The 23,644-nt window shown below is 49.9% G+C and overlaps 1 protein-coding gene across 1 annotated transcript; it reads right to left on the bottom strand.

Annotated features, from left to right (window-relative positions):
- Positions 1-18,133: 18,133 nt before the first annotated feature.
- Positions 18,134-19,287, bottom strand: LOC125521638 (ethylene-responsive transcription factor RAP2-1-like). The gene has a single exon (XM_048686699.1). The coding sequence runs from the start codon at positions 19,139-19,141 to the stop codon at positions 18,602-18,604; it is 540 nt and encodes a 179-aa protein (XP_048542656.1). The 5' UTR covers positions 19,142-19,287; the 3' UTR covers positions 18,134-18,601.
- Positions 19,288-23,644: the final 4,357 nt, after the last annotated feature.

Here is a 23,644-nt window from a genome sequence, read left to right as displayed (position 1 = left end):
CATCATCGCTTCCTCATAGTTCGTAGGCTCGTCATGGTCAAGTAACATGACCTCTAGAACAGGATTACCGTACCACTCTGGTGCGGATATCACTCTGGTTTACCTACGAGGTTCGGTAGTAACTTGATCTGAAGTTACATGATCATCATCATTAGCTTCCTCACTAATTGGTGTAGTAGTCACAGGAACAGATTTCTATGATGAACTACTTTCCAATAAGGGAGCACGTACAGTTACCTCATCAAGTTCTACTTTCCTCCCACTCACTTCTTTCGAGAGAAACTCCTTCTCTAGAAAGGATCCATTCTCAGCAACGAATATCTTGCCTTCGGATCTGTGATAGAAGGTGTACCCAACATTTTCTTTTGTATATCCTATGAAGACGCACTTCTCCGATTTGGGTTTGAGCTTATTAGGTTGAAACTTTTTCACATCAGCATTGCAACCTCAAACTTTAAGAAACGACGGCTTAGGTTTCTTGCCAAACCATAGTTCATACGGTGTCGTCTCAATGGATTTAGATGGTGCCCTATTTAACGTGAATGTAGTTGTCTCTAATGCATAACCCCAAAACGATAGCGGTAAATCAGTAAGAGACGTCATAGATCGCACCATATCTAATAAAGTATGGTTACGATGTTCGGACACACCATTACACTGTGGTGTTCCAGGTGGCGTGAGTAGTGAAACTATTTCACATTGGTTTAACTGAAGGCCAAACTCGTAACTCAAATATTTTACTTCTGCGATCATATCGTAGAAACTTTTATTTTGTTACAATGATTCTCCACTTCACTCTGAAATTCTTTGAACTTTTCAAATGTTTCAGACTTGTGTTTCATCAAGTAGATATACTCATATCTGCTCAAATCATCTGTGAAGATCAGAAAATAATGATACCTGCCGCGAGCTTGAATATTCATCGGACCACATACATCAGTATGCATGATTACCAACAAATCTATTGCTTGTTGCATTGTTCCGGAGAACGGAGTCTTAGTCATCTTGCCCATGAGGTATGGTTCGCAAGCATCAACTGATTCATAATCAAGTGATTACAAAAGTCCATCAGCATGGAGTTTCTTCATGCGCTTTATACCAATATGACCTAAACGGCGGTGCCACAAATAAGTTGCACTATCATTATTAACTTTGCATCTTTTGGTTTCAATATTATGAATATGTGTATCACTATGATCGAGATCCAACGAACCATTTTCATTGGGTGTGTAACCATATATGTAAACAGAACAACAATTTATTCTCTTACTTAAATGAATAACCGTATTGAAATAAACATGATCAAATCATATTCATGCTCAATGCAAACACCAAATAACACTTATTTAGGTTCAACACTAATCCCGAAAGTATAGGGAGTGTGCGATGATGATCATATCAATCTTGGAATCACTTCCAACACACAGCGTCACTTCACCCTTAACTAGTCTCTGTTCATTCTGCAACTCCCGTTTCGAGTTACTACTCTTAGCAACTGAACCAGTATGAAATACCGGGGGGTTGCTCTGAACACTAGTAAAATACACATCAATAATCCGTATATCAAATATACCTTTGTTCACTTTGCCATCCTTCTTATCCGCCAAATACTTGGGGCAATTCCGCTTCCGGTGACCAGTCCCTTTGCAGTAGAAGCACTTAGTCTTAGGCTTAGGTCCAGACTTGGGTTTCTTCATTAGAGCAGCAACTTGTTTGCCGTTCTTCTTGAAGTTCCCCTTCTTCCCTTTGCCCTTTCTCTTGAAACTAGTGGTCTTGTCAACCATCAACACTTGATGTTTTTCTTGATTTCTACCTTCACCGATTTTTGCATCGCGAAGAGCTTGGGAATTGTTTTCGTCATCCCTTGCATATTATAGTTCGTCACTAAGTTATACTAACTTGGTGATGGTGACTAGAGAATTCTGTCAATCACTATTTATATCTGGAAGATTAACTCCCACTTGATTCAAGCGATTGTAGTACCCGGACAATCTGAGCACATGCTCACTACTTGAGCTATTCTCCTCCATCTTTTAGCTATAGAACTTGTTGGAGACTTGATATCTCTCAACTCGGGTATTTGCTTGAAATATTAACTTCAACTCCCGGAACATCTCATATGGTCCATGATGTTCAAAACGTCTTTGAAATCCCGATTCTAAGCCGTTTAAGCATGGTGCACTAAACTATCAAGTAGTCATCATATTGAGCTAGCCAAACGTTCATAACGTCTGCATCTGCTCCTGCAATAGGTTTGTCACCTAGCGGTGCATTAAGGACATAATTCTTCTGGCAGCAATGAGGATAATCCTCAGATCACGAATCCAATCCGCATCATTGCTACTAACATCTTTCAACTTAATTTTCTCTAGGAACATATCAAAAAATAAAACAGGGGAGCTAAACGTGAGCTATTGATCTACAACATAGATATGCTAATACTACCAGGACTAAGTTCATGATAAATTAAAGTTCAATTAATCATATTACTTAAGAACTCCCACTTAAAAAGACATCCCTCTAATCTTCTAAGTGATCACGTGATCCAAATCAACTAAACCATAACCGATCATCACGTGAAATGGAGTAGTTTTCAATGGTGAACATCACTATGTTGATCATATCTACTATATGATTCACGCTCGACCTTTCGGTCTCAATGTTCCGAGGCCATATATGCATATGCTAGGCTCGTCAAGTTTAACCTGAGTATTCTGCATGTGTAAAACCGGCTTGCACCCGTTGTAGATGGACGTAGAGCTTATCACACCCGATCATCACGTGGTGTCTGGGCACGATGAACTTTGGCAACGGTGCATACTCAGGGAGAACACTTTTATCTTGAAATTTAGTGAGAGATCATCTTATAATGCTACCGTCAATCAAAGCAAGATAAGATGCATAAAAGATAAACATCACATGCAATCAATATAAGTGATATGATATGGCCATCATCATCTTGTGCTTGTGATCTCCATCTCCGAAGCATCGTCATGATCACCATCGTCACCGGTGCAACACCTTGATCTCCATCGTAGCATCGTTGTCGTCTCGCCAATCTTATGCTTCTACGACTATCGCTACTGCTTAGTGATAAAGTAAAGCATTACAGGGCGATTGCATTGCATACAATAAAGCGACAACCATATGGCTCCTGCCTGTTGCCGATAACTTGGTTACAAAACATGATCATCTCATACAATAAAATTTAGCATCATGCCTTGACCATATCACATCACAACATGCCCTGCAAAAACAAGTTAGACGTCCTCTACTTTGTTTGTTGCAAGTTTTACGTGGCTGCTACGGGCTTAGCAAGAACCAATCTTACCTACGCATCAAAAACCACAACGATAGTTTGTCAAGTTGGTGTTGTTTTAACCTTCGCAAGGACCGGGCATAGCCACACTCGGTTCAACTAAAGTTGGAGAAACTGACACCCGCCAGCCACCTGTGTGCAAAGCACGTCGGTAGAACCAGTCTCGCGTAAGCTTACGCGTAATGTCGGTCCGGGCCGCTTCATCCAACAATACCGCCGAACCAAAGTATGACATGCTGGTAAGCAGTATGACTTATATCGCCCACAACTCACTTGTGTTCTACTCGTGCATATTACATTAACGCATAAAACCTAGGCTCGGATGCCACTGTTGGGGAACGTAGTAATTTCAAAAAAATTCCTACGCACACGCAAGATCATGCTGATGCACAGCAATGAGAGGGGAGAGTGTTGTCTACGTACCCTCGTAGACCGGAAGCGGAAGCGTTATAACAGCGCGGTTGATGTAGTCGTACGTCTTCACGGCCCGACCGATCAAGCACCGAAACTACGACACCTCCGAGTTTTTGCACACGTTCAGCTCGATGACGATCCCCGGACTCCGATCCAGCAAAGTGTCGGGGATGAGTTCCGTCAGCACGACGGCGTGGTGACGATCTTGATGTTCTACCATCACAGGGCTTCGCCTAAGCACCGCTACAATATTATCGAGGATTATGGTGGAGGGGGGCACCGCACACGGCTAAGAGATCAATGATCAATTGTTGTGTCTCTGGGGTGCCCCCCTGCCCCCGTATATAAAGGAGTGGAGGAGGGGCGGCCAAGGAGGGTGGCGCGCCCAAGGGTGGGAGTCCAACTCCCACCGGGAGTAGGACTCCCCTTTTTCCTATTAGGAGTAGGAGAGGGAAGGAAGAGGAAGGAGGGAGGAAGGAAAGGGGGGTCGGCACCCCTCCCAATTCGGATTGGGCTTGGGGGGGCGCGCCCCCTCCCTTGCTCCTTTCCCCTCCTTTCCACTAAGGCCCAATAAGGCCCATATACCTCCCGGGGGGTTCCGATAACCTCCCGGTGATCCGGTATTGTCCCAATCTTACCCGGAACCTTTCCGGTGTCCAAATATAGTCGTCCAATATATCGATATTTATGTCTCGACCATTTCGAGACTCCTCGTCAAGTCCGTGATCACATCCGGGACTCCGAACAACCTTCGGTACATCAAAATATATAAACTCATAATGAAACTGTCATCGTAACGTTAAGCGTGCGGACCCTACAGGTTCGAGAACAATGTAGACATGACTGAGACACGTCTCCGGTCAATAACCAATAGCGGAACCTGGATGCTCATATTGGCTCCACATATTCTATGAAGATCTTTATCGGTCAGACCGCATAACAACATACGTTGTTCCCTTTGTCATCGATATGTTACTTGCCCGAGATTCGATCGTAGGTATCTCAATACCTAGTTCAATCTCGTTACCGGCAAGTCTCTTTACTCGTTCCGTAATACATCAACTTGCAACTAACTTATTAGTTGCATTGCTTGCAAGGCTTAAGTGATGTGTATTACCGAGAGGGCCCAGAGATACCTCTCCGACAATCGGAGCGACAAATCCTAATCTCGAAATACGCCACCCCAACATGTACCTTTGGAGACATGTGTAGAGCACCTTTATAATCACCCAATTACGTTGTGACGTTTGGTAGCACACAAAGTGTTCCTCCGGTAAACGGGAGTTGCATAATCTCATAGTTATAGGAACATGTATAAGTCATGAAGAAAGCAATAGCAACATACTAAACGATCGGGTGCTAAGCTAATAGAATGGGTCATGTCAATCACATCATTCTCCTAATGATGTAATCCCGTTAATCAAATGACAACTCATGTCTATGGTTAGGAAACATAACCATCTTCGATTAACGAGCTAGTCAAGTAGAGGCATACTAGTGACACTCTGTTTGTCTATGTATTCACATATGTATTATGTTTCCGGTTAATACAATTATAGCATGAATAATAAACATTTATCATGATATAAGGAAATAAATAATAACTTTATTATTGCCTCTAGGGCATATTTCCTTCAAAAAAATAGCCCAAAATTTGAATTCCTGAGATATTTTATAGCCCGAATACGCATTTTTCAGCAAAAACAGACAGTTCCAGGGACTTATATATATGGAGGTGCCCCACGGCCGCGGCCCATCCGGGCCCAGCAGCCAGCGCCTGGCCAGTCCACCTGGCCAGCCCATCCGGCCCTCACCCGAGGCGTGCTAGGGTTTGTTAGAATAAATCCGAGGCATACCGACGATCATCCGAGGACCAAGCAATCACACGAGCACAACACCGAGATTTGTTAACGAGGTTCACCAATATGGCTACATCCCCGGGGCCTGACTATGGGCGCTCCTCCCCATGACACCGCTACAATACCGCACCCGGTCGCCCTGGACACCGGCACATACCACCGGCTTCCCCTGCGTTCCGGTGCTATTATGTTGGCATAGGTTACATCGTGTGTCTACCCCGCTATATATGAGAGGCCTAGGATATAAGTGTCCTACTAGGACGCGACTCCATATCCTATGTAAACACAATACTACTCAGAGTCCAACTGTAACCTACCGTGTACACAATATTCGACACAGCTCTAACAAACTCCACCTTGACGAATATTCTCCACCACCTTGAATTCGTCCATGTGTCAAACTTCCATGTACATTGGACTTGAGCTTATCTCATGAGCACCGCTGCTACTCCAAAGACTCCATATGACTCCACCTGCAACTTGTAGTCCCTTCTTTTCTTGACCACAGTCAACACTCGAGCAAAATTAAGTTCCTTGTTACTCTAGTTTGAGCTCCCAACTTCCAGAGTATCCGTCCAACGCCATCACACACTGATCACTGACCTGCGTGAAAGTGAACAACTCACATATTGGGTATCACACATAAGAGTTACCTGAACTCAACATCACCGCTCCTTTCTTGACCGCCTGTCTGAAACTTGAAGGAATTTCACCGTTGCTTGTAGTCATTCCGAGTCAAATTCGCACTTGTCTCACCACATGTATGACCACCAGAGCCCTGCCCCGTCTCCATGTCCGTGCGTACCGCACGCCTCGCCGTTATTACCGCGTTGAGCCTCCGCTGTCCTGGTCGAGTCTCAAGGGTCACGAAACCACACCACTCAACCTCCACTGCAGAGTACCACCGATCATCACCGACCGATGACGAGTTTCACGCTTTCATCAGACCACTGAGCTCCAGCCCGAATTACGTGTCCCTCGCTTTTTTTCCCTTGCTGAATAGGCTTCGATTCCCTGGATCCTTACACCATAGCCCCTCAATCCAGCTCCACCTTCAACACGACTCCATGGTAGATGATCAGTCCACCCTCGCGTCCAGTCGACTTCAAGCACACATGCGTACGCCATCTTGAATCAACCCCGCGCCATAGTCTTGTCAAAGACACACAAGCCCTCGGGGCCTGCGCCACGTGTCTCCACGCCTCGAAGTCGGTCACCATCAGCATCACGCTCCTATGTCGTCGTCGCCGATCCTACCACCGTCTTCTGTACCAACCGACTCGCGTCGATCCGTCAAACTGACAAGTCTGACCCAGCCGAACTTCCCGGACTACAACCATCTGCAACTCCTCACGGTCGGCATCCTCCACCTGGCATGACATCCCGCAACGCCTTCAAGCATTCACTATTGTATCAACATGTGATCCCCAAGTACACAAAGCGTATATTAGTAGAAAATCCAACGATAGCTTGTGGTCTTCACGTGACGTCACTCTTTGGACACAATTTTCATGCTTGCTTTGCTTGCCCAAGTCCCTGCCTTTCAATGATGGATGCTTTTCTTTTGGGGTCGCGCTAACTGTCACACGTGTGGCAGGAAGGGAGACGCACCACACGTCTTTAATGTAAACAGATTGCCACGTCATCGCATGCATGCATGTAGGAATCTTTTTGGATTTTCAGTTTTTAAAATGTTTTATCTCTTAAAGGAAAAATATGATTGAAAGTCCGTTTTCACCATTAAATCTCTCGCGATGAGATCTTCGAAACTAGATCCCATGTTGATATGTTTTGATGAAAAAAAAATTGGATTAAAAGTTGCCATGTCTATTGCATATGAATTGCCATGATGTTTACACTGAAGTTGCCATGATATGTTTCAGCTATTTTCTTCTATATTTAAAAGTAAATTTTGACATTTATAAAACGGGGAATTAAGAAACTAGACTTGCCATGAAACATAAACTAAAATTGCCATGATACATGCTCGTAAAATTGCCATGGTTCATACAAAAAATAATTTTCATGGTCAAAGTACTGGAGTTGCCATCATCAAAATACTAAAATTGCCATGATCTACAAACTAAAATTGCCACATGGCAACTTTAGTTTAAGCCCTATGGCAACTGCAGTGTAAACATCATGGCAACTTCTGGCAAAAAAAATTTCGTCGAAACATATCAGTATGGGGTCTAGTTTTGAAGATCTCGTCGAGACAGATTTAATGGTGAAAACAGATTTTTAGTTCGCTTTTTTATTTAGGAGATACAACATTTTTAAGCCGAAAACCAAAAAAAATTCTGCTGATGTCATCTATTCATACATGGCAAAATGAGTGGTGATGGAGGCATGTGGGCGATGTGCAAACGCCCACACGTGTGGGCGTTAACATTTCCGTTCTTTTGAAGTCTGCCTTGCTGTTGCATGTACGCGTCTCGACCACGAGAAGAACGCCTCTCCTCCAAGGACTCGGTCCCTGTTTTTTGTCCAAAACAAATCTCTCTTACCTTGTATCAGCAGCACTATTCATGTACGAGCTGCACGTACACACAAACACGAACGGCTGGGGAACGCTCGCTGCATCGCAGCTAGCAGCTGCCTCGCGCCATGCGCCTTGCGGCCTCGGCCAGCCCTTCGCTGCACCCCCGCTTGGCCTGCACCTGCCTGCGCTTCCAAACTGCCGTCCTATGCGTCTGCTGCTACGATCCCGCTGAGAACCATGCTCGCCTGCTGCTCCCCGATTGCTATTTTGATCTCGTCGAGAACCACGCCGCAACCAGCGACAATCTCATCTCGTTTTGATCCTTCCTCTTGAATCAACAATCCATGGCTTCCGAACAACCTAGCTCATAATACCACTTGCTAGAATAAATCCGAGGCATACCGTCGATCATCCGAGGACCAAGCAATCACACGAGCACGACACCGAGATTTGTTAACGAGGTTCACCGATATGGCTACATCCCCGGGGCCTGACTATGGGCGCTCCTCCCCATGACACCGCTACAATACCGCACTCGGTCGCCCTGAACACCGGCGCATGCCGCCGGCTTCCCCTGCGTACCGGTGCTATTATGTTGGCATAGATTACATGGTGTGTCTACTCCGCTATATATGAGAGGCCTAGGATATAAGTGTCCTACTAGGACATGACTCCATATCCTATATAAACATAATACTACTCAGAGTCCAACTGTAACCTACCGTGTACATAATATTCGACACAACTCTAAAGGGTTGTTAGCGCCCGAGTGGGCAGGGCGGCGGCAATGGGCACGCCATGCGGCTGCGGCGGCGGCGCCACGTCGCGTGACGGCGACGGCCGCGGTTGCGGCGGCCACGCCGTGCGACGGGGGCTGCGGTGACCACGGCCACGCGACAGCGGCTGCGGCGGTCACGCCACGCAACACGGCTGCGGTGACCACGGCCACGTGACGGCGGCTGCGGCGGTCACGCCACGCGACGCGGCTGCGGTGACCACGGCCATCAAGGCGGGTGGCGCGCGAGCACGCGCCAGCAGGGCGCAGTGGCTGGCCATCGGGGCGTGGCAACGAGCTGGCTAGCGGGATGGCGGCGGCGGCAGCGTCAGCAGGACGTGGCGCGACGCGCGCGACCAGCAGGGTCGCGGTCGGCAGATGGCTACGGCGCGCGGCCAACAGGGCCATGGCGACGCCGCTGATGGCTTGGCACGACGTCATCTGGACGCCGGCCTCGGGATGCAGATCTTCGTCGCGTTCATCCGGAACTCCGACGGCGCATCGCACATCTGGTGCTTTTGCGGCGGTACCGCGACCATCTGGGTCACGATCTGTACCGACTCCCTATAGTGTAGTCAACAAGTTCCTCTTGATCCAAGAACATCGACTTTGGTCGGCGACGTATTCGTCAGCTCGGTTCTTGGGAGGAAAATCCACACTATAGGTTGATTAAATCCGGAAAAAAAGACTAATCGCAAAAACGCAATCGCAAGAACATGAGGAATCCATTTTTGCAAAAGTGGAGGTCAGATCTTATACCTCCGCGGGATCGACGAAAGCCTGCGTGATGCAGACTTGACGCAGACTTGACGAAGAGTTGATGGAGCAAAGCGTGTTGATAACGTGTTCCGCAACTTCGCCGGCGAATCCGGTCCGAGGTTGCAGAGCGAGAGCGAGCGTCATAGACAAAGTAGTTGAACATGCAAAAGTAGATGACAGAGAGAAATATGAAGGAGACTATCTTTATTAATCAATGATCAACTGTTATAATAATTGCTTCTCGTTGCTTTATATAGGGGATAGAGGGTCAAGAGATAAGTACCCACTTAACCTAAAATATGGAAACGGGAGGGGCGTATCGCACGCGGCCGCCGCCACCCCTCGGATGGCCCGGTTTCCCAACACACACCACCACTCCCACTATGGTAAAGAGACACAATCCCAACCTACGCCCACGAGCACGTCCTCGTATAGCCCCGGACACGCGAGGGAATGCGGTCGCCGCACAGCCCGCTGCTCCCCATGGCTGTTTGTTCGATCCCCATGGCTGTTTGTTCGATGCACGGACCGCGGTCACCATGTGCCGTCATCGGCCCCGCTGCGGATCCCCCGCGTGCATATACTTTTTTTTTTTTTGAGGAAACGATAATTTTTTTTTGAGGAAACAGTGCATATACTAATATACATCGCGCATCAATCTCATGTTCCCCTGATCCCCTCCACCATTCACCAAGGTGATATACACATCCATCTGCAAAATTCACTGACTTTCACTACTCCTTCCGTTTCAGTATACAAGTTCTGAGCGTACATCTAGATTGTCAATTTTATTATCCTAATATAAACTATATAACACAAAAATTATACGGTTTGAAAATAGAACATCTGAAGTTTATATTAATATATTTTTTGTAATATATGACTTGTATTAAGTTGGTCAAATTGATGACCTAAGGGTACGCGCATGCCCTGTAAACTGAGAGAGAGGGAGTAACAAAACTCGATCGATCCCTTGACAAGGCTTGATTTTTTAACCTGACGCCCACGCGTAGATGCACGAGACGTGCTGAACCGGGACGGTGATGGGGACTGGCTGCTCCTCGATGACGTGCCATGGGGTAGGTTGATTTTTCTTCGTAATGAAGGCAAAAGATTTGTCTTATTCATTAATTAAGCTGAAGAGAGTTATCCAATTAATTAGTGGAAAAATGGGCAACCATCACATACCGTTGAGCGGCACATGCCACTCCGAAGAGGACCTCATCGAGACAATACAATGATGTCATTGTCATTACTTCTCCCCTAAAGGCGTCATCGCCACCCCAATCTCTGAGAAACCACTCCGACTTTGTCAAGGACGATCGTCGAACCAACCTCACTGAAAAGGCTGTGTGGCACATGAAGATCCGCGCCAGACCTCAGCCACCGTGACAAAGACAACGCAGCTCCGACACCGACAGAGAGCTACGGTGGAGATCACCGGACGGACCACCTACTACTCGTCATCGTACGTACACCATAGGGCCCTGCCACCGCAACTCTGACTTCACAGCAACAAACCAGCCAAGGGCATCCCACAAACACGCTGGAGAAGAGCCGGCTATCGCAGCCCATGTCGTGTCTCCTACATAGCTCCCCGTGACACCGTTGCCATAGAAGTTTGAACGCCAACACCAACTCTATCCACAAGTCCGACTTGCCGGTGCCCTGCTCGAAAGACGAAGCCCCCAAGAGAGAAAACAACATCAAAAGTGCCACCAATGTCCGATCACAAAGGATCAAGGGTTTCCCCCATAGCTGCAGCGACGACTAGATCCGTGCGGGAGGGGTGCAACAGCAATGCAGCGATGCCTCCAAGAAGGTCAACGACGCCCGCAACCATCGCCATCGTTGGTCACGGCACTTAGTCGAGACAGGGTCTTCACCCAAGCTCCACAAACACCCTCCGTCACACATCAACCGCCACCCAATCTGCCCGCCGACAAAGAAGCGCCTAGATCCACCGCAGCCAACCACACCTCACAGAGGCCACCGGTGGTCAAACTCCAGCACGAGGCGCCAGAATCATCAATGATCGACCGGACGCGACGTGAGCCGCTGATCCCCACCGAGCACCAAACCGACAGGGAGTAGAGGAGTGTTGCTCGACGCCAAGAACCGCCATGGTTCCGGGCAGCAGCCGTACGTCAGGCGCGCCGACACGCTCCACGCGCACCATTGTCAGGCGCGCCGACACGCTCCGCAACAAGCCAATCAACCCGTACTTATCATGAATCTTCAACCTGGCGACTGAATCTTTGCTCTCCATCACCCCACTCCATGGAGAGACTCGGTGTTGTGCACGCATTGAGTGACGGGGCTGCTCAGTGGTGATGCTCAATCCTCCCGAGCCGGATTAGTTCCCGTTTTCTCTTTGTTTGGGGCTTGTTCTGTTGTGCCCTCAGCTTTTATTATGTACTACTTGCACTTGGACTGACCATGACTTGTTGTTGGATGCTTGGGATTGTTGCTTTTATAATTTGAAGCGGGGGGGAATCATTTTTCGCAATGGTGATGCTCAAATGCTTTGAGCTTCCAATGGGACTCGTGCGGTTTCGTAGATTCCAGCCAGGGTCGTGCGTGCTTTCTGGACACAAACAGACGGCCCGATCTTTTCATGAGTGTGCGGGTGGGTCGGTTTCGTTCGTTCGTTGTACCCGGCTAGTGATTACCTGGAACCTCCGAACTTGCTTTTGTTTTTGGCGCGTCGGCGGTCTAGACTTGGTACCACGTAGTACCGACACGGCCACTTCTGCAGGGATGCAGGGTTCAATGGACCAGCTGCTGCTAATCACAAAACAAGTCAATCCACTTAGAGTTAAATACCTGATCCTGACCGGCACAACGGTTGTTCTAAAGTGTATCCTTGGTTGTTTTCCTCGAGTGGTGTTGCGTCCATGGTTGGTGCTGCATCGGCATCATGTGTCCCTCCCTTGATTCTTCAACGAAAGCCTTTGACCTTTGTTGTTACGATGCCACATGCACCTGACCTGCTGATGATGAGCTGCACCTAAATTCCGACTTTCCAAGTAAGATACTCCCTCCATTCAATAATATAAGAGTGTTTTTGACACTAATGCAATGTCAAAAGCGTTTTTATATTATGAAATGAAGGGAGTAGTACAGTAATCATTTTGTGCTCCTTTGGCGGGAGCATTGATCGTGCGTGCGCCTTCATTAATCGTAACACGAACATCACGTCGTGTCGCACGGAAACTGTCCAGTCAGAGCGCTCATTTGGACAAGTGAAGTCAGGGCGCTCATTTGGTCGTATCAGAGACATTTCACCGTTTGCTAAGCCTAGTGGAAATTGACGTTGCAAGCACGCCCAACTTTTTGACAAACGGAAGTTTTAAAAAAACTTTTGACAAACGGATCAGCCTGTGTTAGTTATCCTGTGTCCAGTCAGAAGTTTGCACTTGCACACGCACACACATGCGTGTCGAAACAGTGGACGCGTGAGAGATGTACGTACTACTACTACGCACTGAAATAAGCAGATTGAATATACCCGTGCTAGAGCATAGCCGGCAGGGGGCCGGCTTGGGGAGGCACGGTCTCCATGCGTGTGACACGACACGATGCATGTCACGGTCACCGCCCGGCGCTCACCTTCGCAAAGTCACTAGCCGAGCACCGGTCTCCGGTCTCCCCCCACTGCGCACACCACCACCACCGCCACCACTACGGCAGAGACACAACCCCAGCCTACGCCCCACGAGCATGTGTTCGCATAGCCCAGCACACGAAAGGGAGGCGGCAGGCAGGCCGCCAGCCCCCTTGATCCCTGACACCGTGTTGCCTCCCATGGCTGTTTGTTCCATGCACGGACCACGGTCACCATGTGTCGCGGTCCACCCTGCGCGTGTGCGGACTCCTATAATATGCGTCGCGCATCAATCCCACTGTGTTGCCGGAGCAGCTAGCTCAAGGTTTTCAACGTGATCACATCAAGCGGAACACAGTGGAAGGGAACCGAGGGAGGCATCGGAGCCATGGAGCTGGAGCTGGGGCTCGCCGCACCCAACTCCGCGGGCCGGAAGCGGCGGTCGGCGGAGGCGTTCGGGGCTCCCGAGGCGGCCACACTGCCGCTCTTCATGCGCGTCGCGACGGCGGCTGGGAGGTGACCAGCAAGCGAGTGCTCGATCGATCGTTCCTTGACCGCTCGTGTCAGACGCAAATGCACCGACAACGCACCATGCATTTCTGCTGTGGGTCCAAGCGACGTACGCTATATGTGTCGGAGGAAGAGGCTGGTTGGGTGGCCGCCGGTGAAGAGCTCGCAACGCCCGCGCAGCAACGAACGGCCACGTGGAGGTGGAGATGGAACGGAAGGGCCACGACACGCTCCGCTTCATGTTCCCCTCCTCCACCGTTCACCAAGGTGATGAATGATACATCCGTCTCCATAATTCATTGACTTTCACTGACAAAACTCGATCCCTTGACATAATAACTTGACGCCCGCGCACAGATGCACGAGACGCGCTGAACCGGGACGCCCACCGCCATAGTAGTCACACTCACACGACATTCGTGGTCACCTGCGAGGGTGATGACGTGGACAGACTGCTCGCCGGTGACGTGCCATCGGGGGTAAGTTGCCTCATTCACGTAGATGCATACATGTCCTGACATCAGAACAACAGGATTTTTTTTACCATGCATCCTTATGCTATTAGACTAGCCACAGTGAAGAGTAACCTACACTAGTAACATACACATATCCCTAGGCTATGTTACTATCTTCATAATGGGTACTCCCTCCGTCACAGTTTATAGGGCGTCTAGCCCAGATCGCTGGAACCAAGGGATGCAGCGATTGGCTCCATTTCATCCATAGCGTAGTTAATTGTATGCGCCTAATTAGCTGAGAAGTTAATGATTCGGTAAACCCCACCTCCAATAAACGAGCAGCCTCCTTGCATGCATTGGTGGAGACCAATTCCACACCATGTTCACACCCCGGGTTTCCACCCCACGTTCACACCATGCATGCAGCTAGTACTAGTACTCCTAATTACTCATGCATGGTGTACTACTAGGCAGTAAATGAAACGCGCCTTAATCCTTCTCGATTCTGAAAATGCATGAAATCTGAAAGGTGCCTTATAAACTGTGACGGAGGGAGTAGTAACTTAGATGTGGTGTCATGCAAAGCTTCATTTATTAGGTCATAGACTCATATTTCATTGGAATATGTGATGTTACAGTAACTAGTTAAGTTACTAGAATTACCTCTTTCTTCATTAACTCATTGCCACATAGACAAATTTGCTGAGTTGGATTCGAAGTTACTGCTGAAGTTACTCCCATTATGGCTAGTCTTATATCGAACTTACTACGAGAATGTTTAATTAATCACCTGCAGAGACTTTGCGAGGTCGGCCAAACGGGGAAGTAAGGAAGCACGGGAAGTTTTCTTTCTTCCGTTTCCGTAATGCACGACCATTCCGTACATGTTGCGTACGGAGCTTACCATGCATATCCAGTCAGTGCTTTTACTTCAATGCAGAAAAAAAAAGGCTGTCAGTGCTACTACTGTTCTGAAGATGTTGAGTGCACGCAGGTAGTACCAGTGCAGTAGTACTAAACTTCATGCAGTACTAGTATGTCACACTTTAATTTGCACAAGTGGCCATTCTGTAACGGAAGGCCGGACTCTTCTGTTCGGGACGACCGGTTGCAAACGGGACCGGCAGAACTGTCCGAAAGATAAAACAAGTAAATCGGATCTGCATGCTCTAGCTCTAAAAAACATCCCTCTCCCCGATCGACACAGCTCGCCGCTCATCGGCTGCATCGATGTATCTAACGTAAGATGCGCCACAGACCACAGTTCTCTTTCAAAGAAAGATGCAGCGCGGTTCCAATTGGGCACTTGCAGAGAACGTCACATCGATCGGAGCCGGGCAGGTGCATGCACGTCCAGAGCGGCCGGACGACCGCTCGATCTGGGCCGTTGGGTGCGTGACGCCGACCGACTAAGTCGGTTCCATTCATATATATAGATGATGATAAACGTCAGCATCCCAATTTGTTGTTTTATGCTCTCAACAGAGCTCAGAAACGCAAGTTTACGCCGCCACCGAACAGGTCAAGCAAACAATCAGAGAACGGTCAGCGCCACTGTTCTGAAGGTGTTGGGTGCAAGCAGGTACTATCTTCGTCACGGTTTAGAAGACGCGCTTGGAAATTCTCTGAAACCTAGGTGGTTATCTATTGGTTGTGAGATGAGCTAAAAAATAACATTCACACTACACATGCATATAGAAATAGTATATCAGAGTACTAATTAGCTACTAGAAATAAATGCAATGCGCCATAAACCTTGTCTATTATGAAAACGCACGCAAATTTAACTGTGCCTTTTAAACTGTGATGGAGGGAGTAGTACCAGTGCAGTGCAGTAGTGTGTCACTTTTTAATTTGCAAGCAGCTATTTTCTGACGGAAGGCCGGGCTGTTCTGCCCCGGACGACTGGGTGCAAACCGGACGGACAAAACTGTTTGAATGTTTGAGAAGGAGAAGAAATAAATCGAACGAATTGGTACAAAAACTCTACAAACATCGCTCTCTGCGGTCGCCACAGCTCGCATCTATCCAAAGTAAGATGCGGCCGGCACCGTGCGTTCTCTTTCAAAGAAGAAGATGCAGCACCCCCTCAAAAAAAAAAAAGGATGCAGCACGGTTGCAATTGCAATTGGGCACTGGCAGAGAACGTCACGTTGGAGCTGGACAGGTGCATGCACGTACGTACGTGCATGGACCGTGTGCGACGCAGACGTGCAGAGCGGCCGGTCGACCGCTCGATGTGCCGTGCAGTGCGATGCGTGCGTGCGCAACGCCGACCAGACGGTCTTCGCGCGTGCACGTGCGGTCGCAACAACGAACGCCAATTTCACATCCGGCGAACGCAGCTCGTTTTTTCTGTCGAGAGTGCATCTTTCCGGCTTAGTCTGCTTTTTCCGAAAGTCATCTAAACGCTCTTATATTTATTTATCAGGCCTTGTTCGGTTTGGCAGGGTTTGAAGAGGTTTGAAAGGGATTGAAAGAGATTAAATCCCTTGCAAATCAAAATCCTTCTCAAACCTCCCCAATCCCCTTCAATCCCTGTGGCAAGGGGATTAACCGAACATGGCCTTAAGGAAGTAGTTCCGTTCACCGATTTGGTGTTTTTTCTTGTTTCTACTCCATACTCTGGTGTCCAAGCTAGTGTGATGGTTTCTGGCGACGAAACTGAGGCATTAGCATTTCCTATAGAAAAAAAACATCTGAGGTTGTCCCGATCATGCACCCATACGAATCCTACAATAGTGCCAATCAACAGACCCAGCCCATAAAAGAAGAGAACATGATACGAGCGTCAACGCCGAATGTTAAGCTAGATGATACGCGGATCTCCGAACTCATACACAAACACACATGTTGCTTTCGGAATCTCAGCATCCCAATTTGTTTTCATCCCCACGACAGCTCAGGAATGCAAGTTTACGCCGCCACTGACCTGAGCCGGTCAAACAAACAATCAATCAGATGCATGGCCCCGGCCGGCAGCTTGTTTTGCCTGTTTGTTTCTCCAAATCCGCAGAGTTTCCCCGGCAGCTTGCTTGCTCACTCACCACCCACCTGTTTTGATCTTACCCCAACTCGCACAAAACCTGATTGATGTCGACTCGAACGGCAATTACCAGACCCCATGAAACTTCTCACAAGCTGAACTAAACTTGTCACCCGGTTCAACGGGGAGCGATACGAGGTCGTCGGCGTCCCCCCACGCGCGATCCGGATAGTTCGGCGACCGATGATTAGCTCCATCCATGGATTTTCATGGACTCCCGTCCCATGCATGATTCCATCCACTCGGAAGAAAAATGAAACAAGTAGAGTACTCCTGGTGCGGCCGGTCGACACCTGGTCCGTCCACGGACGGACCGACTGCGACGTCCGACGCCACACGAATCTTCCAGGGCGGCTCCTAAGCGGCGTAATCAAGTGCCGACACACGCGCATCATTAGGCCGATAAGACGCAGCATCACCCACGCCACGCACTAATCCCCCGGCGGGCCCACGCTAAACCCAAACAAACCTCGTGAGCACCGAGCACCGGTCCACTCCACTGACGCCCCTCGTATGCCGTACACACGAGGCATCGCACGGCCGAGTGCCTGGCTCGCCCTGGCGGTGGCCGCCGCGGGCCAAGCGGGCGGCGGGCCCGCCACCGCCTAGTCTCGGCCACGGCGCGCCGACACGCGGGGAGGCGCCCCGCGATACGCCACCGGCCACGTCGGCGACCCACCACCGGCTAAACGCCGACACGAGGGGAGATACACCACGAGACGCTACGGCGGTGGTGGCGGCGGCTGCTGCTTTTGAGGCGGGTGGGAACTGGGGCCTGGCCGTGTTCGGCGTTCCTTTCCAAAAAGCACACGGAATTGCACTGCCGCTGCCGCTGCTTTCCTGGAATCCGGCCATGATGTTGTGGGAATCAAGATGAAGAAACGGAGACGAAAGAGAGAGTGCGTGCATGGAATGATTCCTGAAGTTTTTGTTTCCCGGTATCTTCTTCCTTTACAAACACTCTTATATCTGCTGCAGGTTGTAGGTACATGGCCATGCACCTTGCTTAGTTGCATGCCCATGCCCAAGCACGCGCACGCACTCACACGCCCCGAGTCTACTGCTACCAAGCTCGCCGTCGCTGACAGTCCAAGCCCTACTTAGTAACCCCCTGGCCGAGCTGACTGCGACGTCGCGGCGCCATTATTGGTCGGGTCGGCCCCCGAGCTCGCCCGGCATTTCACCAAACACCTTGCGTGTCGGATCCATGCTTGCTTCCCCATGCCTTCTTGCTCACTGAGATGGTTGATGCTCTGCTACTGCTAGCTAGCTCGCTGCTGATTGCTGCTAAGGACTAATTAAGACGCACTAGTACTAGGTATGTAGGCGGTGGTGGTGGTGGTCGGAGGAGAACTGAAGAATCGGCGGGGGTTTACTCGTCGTCGTCGGTGTCGGGGGTGGGCTCCCGGTTGAGGTCGGGGTTCTTGGGCCGGCGGCGCTGGGACGGCGACGGCGGGGCCGGAGGGGCGACGACGCCGATCCCGCCGGAGTGGAGCGCGTCGACGCGCGCGCCGACCTCGGCGGCCTTCTTGCGGATGGCGGCGGCGGTGAGGTCCCCGGGCGCGGCGGCGGGGGCGCCGTCGAGGAGCTGGTCGGGGAAGTTGAGGCGCGCGGAGCGGCCGCGGAGGTAGAAGACGGCGGTGTCGTAGGCGCGCGCGGCGGCGACGGCGGTGGCGTAGGAGCCGAGCCAGATCCGCGACCGCTTGTTGGGCTCCCGGATCTCGGCCACCCACTTGCCCCACTTCCGCATCCGCACCCCGCGGTACTGCCTGCCCGCCCCTCCTCCGCCTCCTCCCCGCCCCACGACGCCGGACGGCGGCGCGCGGGCCGAGAGCGGCTGCGCGGGCGTGGGGCGCTGCTGCGGCGGCGCCGGCGCCGGCGGGTAGAAGGCGACCGTGGCTTCCCTCTCCATGGCGGCGCCCGCGAACGCACCCAATTCGGCGGCGGCTCCTAGGGGGTGGGCTGGTTGGTTGCTGCTGCGGCGTGGGCGCTCTGCCGCTCTGTGTGTGTCGGCCCGGCCCCTCTCTCTCTCTCCACTGGTACTGGGCCTAGGGTGTGGCGGGGTGGGGTTATAAATAGAGTGGATTAAGTGCGTGGCGCGGCGCGGCGCGGTGGGGATTAGCGGTGTCGAGTTGGTGGGTGGGCGATTTGGGATTAGGGCCAGTGGTGCGGTGATTCATCGAAGGCGCTGGATGGGTTTCTCTCTCCGTCTTTCCAGCCGGTGCGTGTCGTGAGTGTCTCGCCGTCTGTAACACGGAAGTGTGCTCCGTAAAAAGTAGTGACTGGAGGTCGGCGGATTCTTGGATCGGCATCGTCCCGTCTTGTGCGGTACTCGATCGAGTCAGGTGTGCTGTCCGATCGGTCGTGTGACTTATCCAGGGGATTTATTTAGTAGTGGAGGGTGTCGATGGCTCCTCACTTGGATCCACGCCACGCAACAAGATTCTGATCGTGATCGAGGTAATTGACAAGGTTTTGAGCTGTTGCGCTCCACGGAATCATGCACGCACGCTAATAAGCCGTCGTGATTGACAGCACGAGCCTCGATCGGTCGACCGCAGATATCCCCCGCGAGACGACCCGACGCGCGGTACGCGCCGCGCTAGCCGGTCGCGGCGTGCGCCCGGCCCCACCACCGTCTAACGAGCGGGAAAGTCTAGGCGGCTAGCCGGCGAGAGATGCACGAACGAACGCCGTGGATCTCCATGTCGGCCGCGGCCGCCACGTGCGGCGTCGCGTCGGACGGCACGACGAGAAACGAAACCCATCTGACCTTCGTGCAGAGAGGGAGCACGGTGGACTGAGCTAGCCCGCGCGGCGGGAGAGCGGGGGCCACGTGGACGGACGCAGGGGGGCGCCGACGAGGGGGAGGCTCGCGGTCGCGGCTGGGATACGGCACGGGGGCGAGGTGGCGCCCGCGCGGGGCCGTGGCGCGCCGCTGGGGTCCCCGACAAAGACGGCGACCGCGACGGCGTTGCTATCCACCCATCCATCCGTCCGCTCTCGGGCCCTCTCGGTTTGTTTGGGTAGGTGGTGGCGCCCGCCTGTGCCTGCGCGGGTGGGGCCCGGCCGATTCGTCTCGGCCTGCCTCGTCAACTTTGGGCGAACGGTTTGGTTTGTCCTGGCCTCGGGTTTGTTTATTGCTTGAGCGGCTGCCGTTGGACGGTGGCCGGCCCGCCCGCCCGCCGGGTGACGGACTCTCACTGTGAGGCGGTGAGCGAGCGACCGACCGACCGACCCACCGGCTAGTGGTGACGAGTGGTTTACTGGTGATGGTGAGTCGTCTCTTCTAGTATCTTCTTCGGGAGGAGACGATTTTCGGGCTGTTTGATGCTGCGCGCCTACGTCGGTCGGGCTAGATGTTTTTCCATCCCGCTTCAGGTCAATGGAACATTCTAGATTTACAGCTGCTGCTGCTAACCGTTTACCTGCCTCGTCGGTGTAAAATTCGGGTCAACGGTTATTCGTTCTCTTGCAAAAAGTTTTCTTTCCAAAAAGATCAGACCTATCATAAATATTCACCCGAAATATCCTTGATTTGTGAAGGTTTGTTTATTCATTCCATATTCAACAAGTAAAAGTATACGAAAACACTAAAAATCTGACATTAGATTTTTGGGGATGATAAATTTGATTTTTTTCATGACAATTTATATTGGCACGATGATTGAAAATTTTGTTTGTGAGCACGCCAATTTTTTGATAAAAAGTTAAACTAAGACAGGTCGTATTCATCAACTGAACTTGCCACCATCGAAAAACATAACCATGAAAAATGTTTGATTACATGGTAAAAAATCTGACGTCAGATATGTAGTGGAGTCAGCGAACCCTAAAAAAATATAAAGTAATTCTGCGTATTAAAGTTCTTTGCTGCAGCTGCATATGAATTTTTTTGGGAGAGAAAAACTTTCTATCTATTTATCAACTATCAAGATAGTACAAAGAACACCAGAAATAACAAAATAAACCCACGTGCATAGATCACATAACGACGACTGCAACAACTGGAGCGAGTCGAAGGCACACCGCCGTCTTCGCCCATCTCTCATCGAGCCAAGTAAATCTTGTTGTAGTAGACAATCAAAAAGTTGTCATGTTAAGGCCTCGTATGACCAACGCATTAGAACAATAACCACCCCAATGAAAAAAGATCCAAAGAATCTAACTTGTAGACACACGAATATAGATGAACGAAAACAGAATCCACGCAGATCCACTGAAGACAAACGCTGGCTGAATCCAGCGAGACCCGCATGAGAAAAACCTCAACACGCCCTTCGACAGTGCTAGAAACACCACCGAAAATGAGACTAGGCAGATAGAACCTTATTCCATCTTGAGAGAGTCGCCGCCTCGTCTCTCTGTGCAGTATATAAATGTTGGGGAACGTAGTAATTTCAAAAATTTCCAACGCACATGCAAGATCATGGTGATGCATAGCAACGAGAGGAAAGAGTGTTGTCTACGTGCCCTCATAGACCGAAAACGGAAGCGTTAGTACAACGCGGTTGATGTAGTCGTACGTCTTCACGATCTGACCGATCAAGTACTCAACGCACAGCACCTCCGAGTTCTGCACACGTTCAACTCGATGACGTCCCTCGAACTCCGATTCAGCCGAGTGTTGAGGGAGAGTTTCGTCAGCACGACGGCGTGGTGACGATGATGATGTTCTACCGACGCAGGGCTTCGCCTAAGTACCGCTACGATATGATCGAGGTAGATTATGGTGGAGGGGGGCACCGCACACGGCTAAGAGATCAAGAGATCAATTGTTGTCTCTTTGGGGTGCCCCCTGCCCCCGTATATAAAGGAGTGGAGGAGGGGGAGGGCCGACCCTTTCTATGGCGCGCCCTAGGGGAGTCCTACTCCCACCGGGAGTAGGATTCCCCTTTCCTAGTAGAACTAGGAGCCCTTCCAAGTAGTAGGAGTAGGAGGGAAGGAAAGGGAAGGGAAAAGGAGAAGGAAGGAAGGGGGCGCCCCCCCTCCCTAGTCCAATTCGGACCAGCCCATGGGGAGGGGTGCGGCCACCCTTTGAGGCCTTTCTCTTCTTTCCCGTATGGCCCATTAAGGCCCAATACGAATTTCCGTAACTCCCCGGTACTCTCGAAAATACCCGAATCACTCGGAACCTTTCCGATGTCCGAATATAGTCGTCCAATATATCAATCTTTACGTCTCGACCATTTCGGGACTCCTCGTCATGTCCCCGATCTCATCCGGGACTCCGAACTCCTTCGGTAAATCAAAACACATAAACTCATAATATAACCGTCATCGAACTTTAAGCGTGCGGACCCTACGGGTTCGAGAACTATGTAGACATGACCGAGACACGTCTCCGGTCAATAACCAATAGCGGAACCTGGATGCTCATATTGGCTCCTACATATTCTATGAAGATCTTTATCGGTCAAACCGCATAACAACATACGTTGTTCCCTTTGTCATCGGTATGCTACTTACCCGAGATTCGATCATCGGTATCTCAATACCTAGTTCAATCTCGTTACCGGCAAGTCTCTTTACTTGTTCCGTAATACATCATCCCACAAATAACTCATTAGTTGCAATGCTTGCAAGGCTTATAGTGATGTGCATTACTAAGTGGGCCCAGAGATACCTCTCCGACAATCGGAGTGACAAATCCTAATCTCGAAATATGCCAACCCAACAAGTACCTTCGGAGACACCTGTAGAGCACCTTTATAATCACCCAGTTACGTTGTGACGTTTGGTGGCACACAAAGTGTTCCTCCGGTAAATGGGAGTTGCATAATCTCATAGTCATAGGAACATGTATAAGTCATGAAGAAAGCAGTAGCAACAAACTAAACGATCGTGTGCTAAGCTAACGGAATGGTTCAAGTCAATCACATCATTCTCCTAATGATGTGATCCCGTTAATCAAATGACAACTCATGTCTATGGTTAGGAAATATAACTATCTTTGATCAATGAGCTAGTCAAGTAGAGGCATACTAGTGACACTCTGTTTGTCTATGTATTCACACATGTATTATGTTTCCGGTTAATACAATTGTAGCATGAATAATAAACATTTATCATGATATAAGGAAATAAAGAATAACTTTATTATTGCCTCTATGGCATATTTCCTTCAGTCTCCCACTTGCACTAGAGTCAATAATCTAGTTCGCATCGCCATGTGATTTAATACCAATAGTTCACATCACCATGTGATTAACACCCATAGTTCACATCGACATGTGACCAACACCCAAAGGGTTTACTAGAGTTAATAATCTAGTTCACATCGCTATGTGATTAACACCCAAAGAGTACTAAGGTGTGATCATGTTTTGCTTGTGAGAGAAGTTTAGTCAACGGTCTGCCACATTCAGATCCGTAAGTATTTTGCAAATTTCTATGTCAACAATGCTCTGCACGG

This window comes from Triticum urartu, chromosome 7 (assembly GCF_003073215.2).
Source record: "Triticum urartu cultivar G1812 chromosome 7, Tu2.1, whole genome shotgun sequence".
NCBI classification, from domain to species: domain Eukaryota; kingdom Viridiplantae; phylum Streptophyta; class Magnoliopsida; order Poales; family Poaceae; genus Triticum; species Triticum urartu.
The sequence above is the reverse complement of the archived record's forward strand: the minus strand, read 5'-3'. Positions and strand labels throughout refer to the sequence as shown.

What these genes read in the sequence shown, in the direction of transcription:
- LOC125521638 (XM_048686699.1), bottom strand. Translation starts at nt 19,141, where the DNA reads ATGGAGAGGGAAGCCACGGTCGCCTTCTACCCGCCGGCGCCGGCGCCG.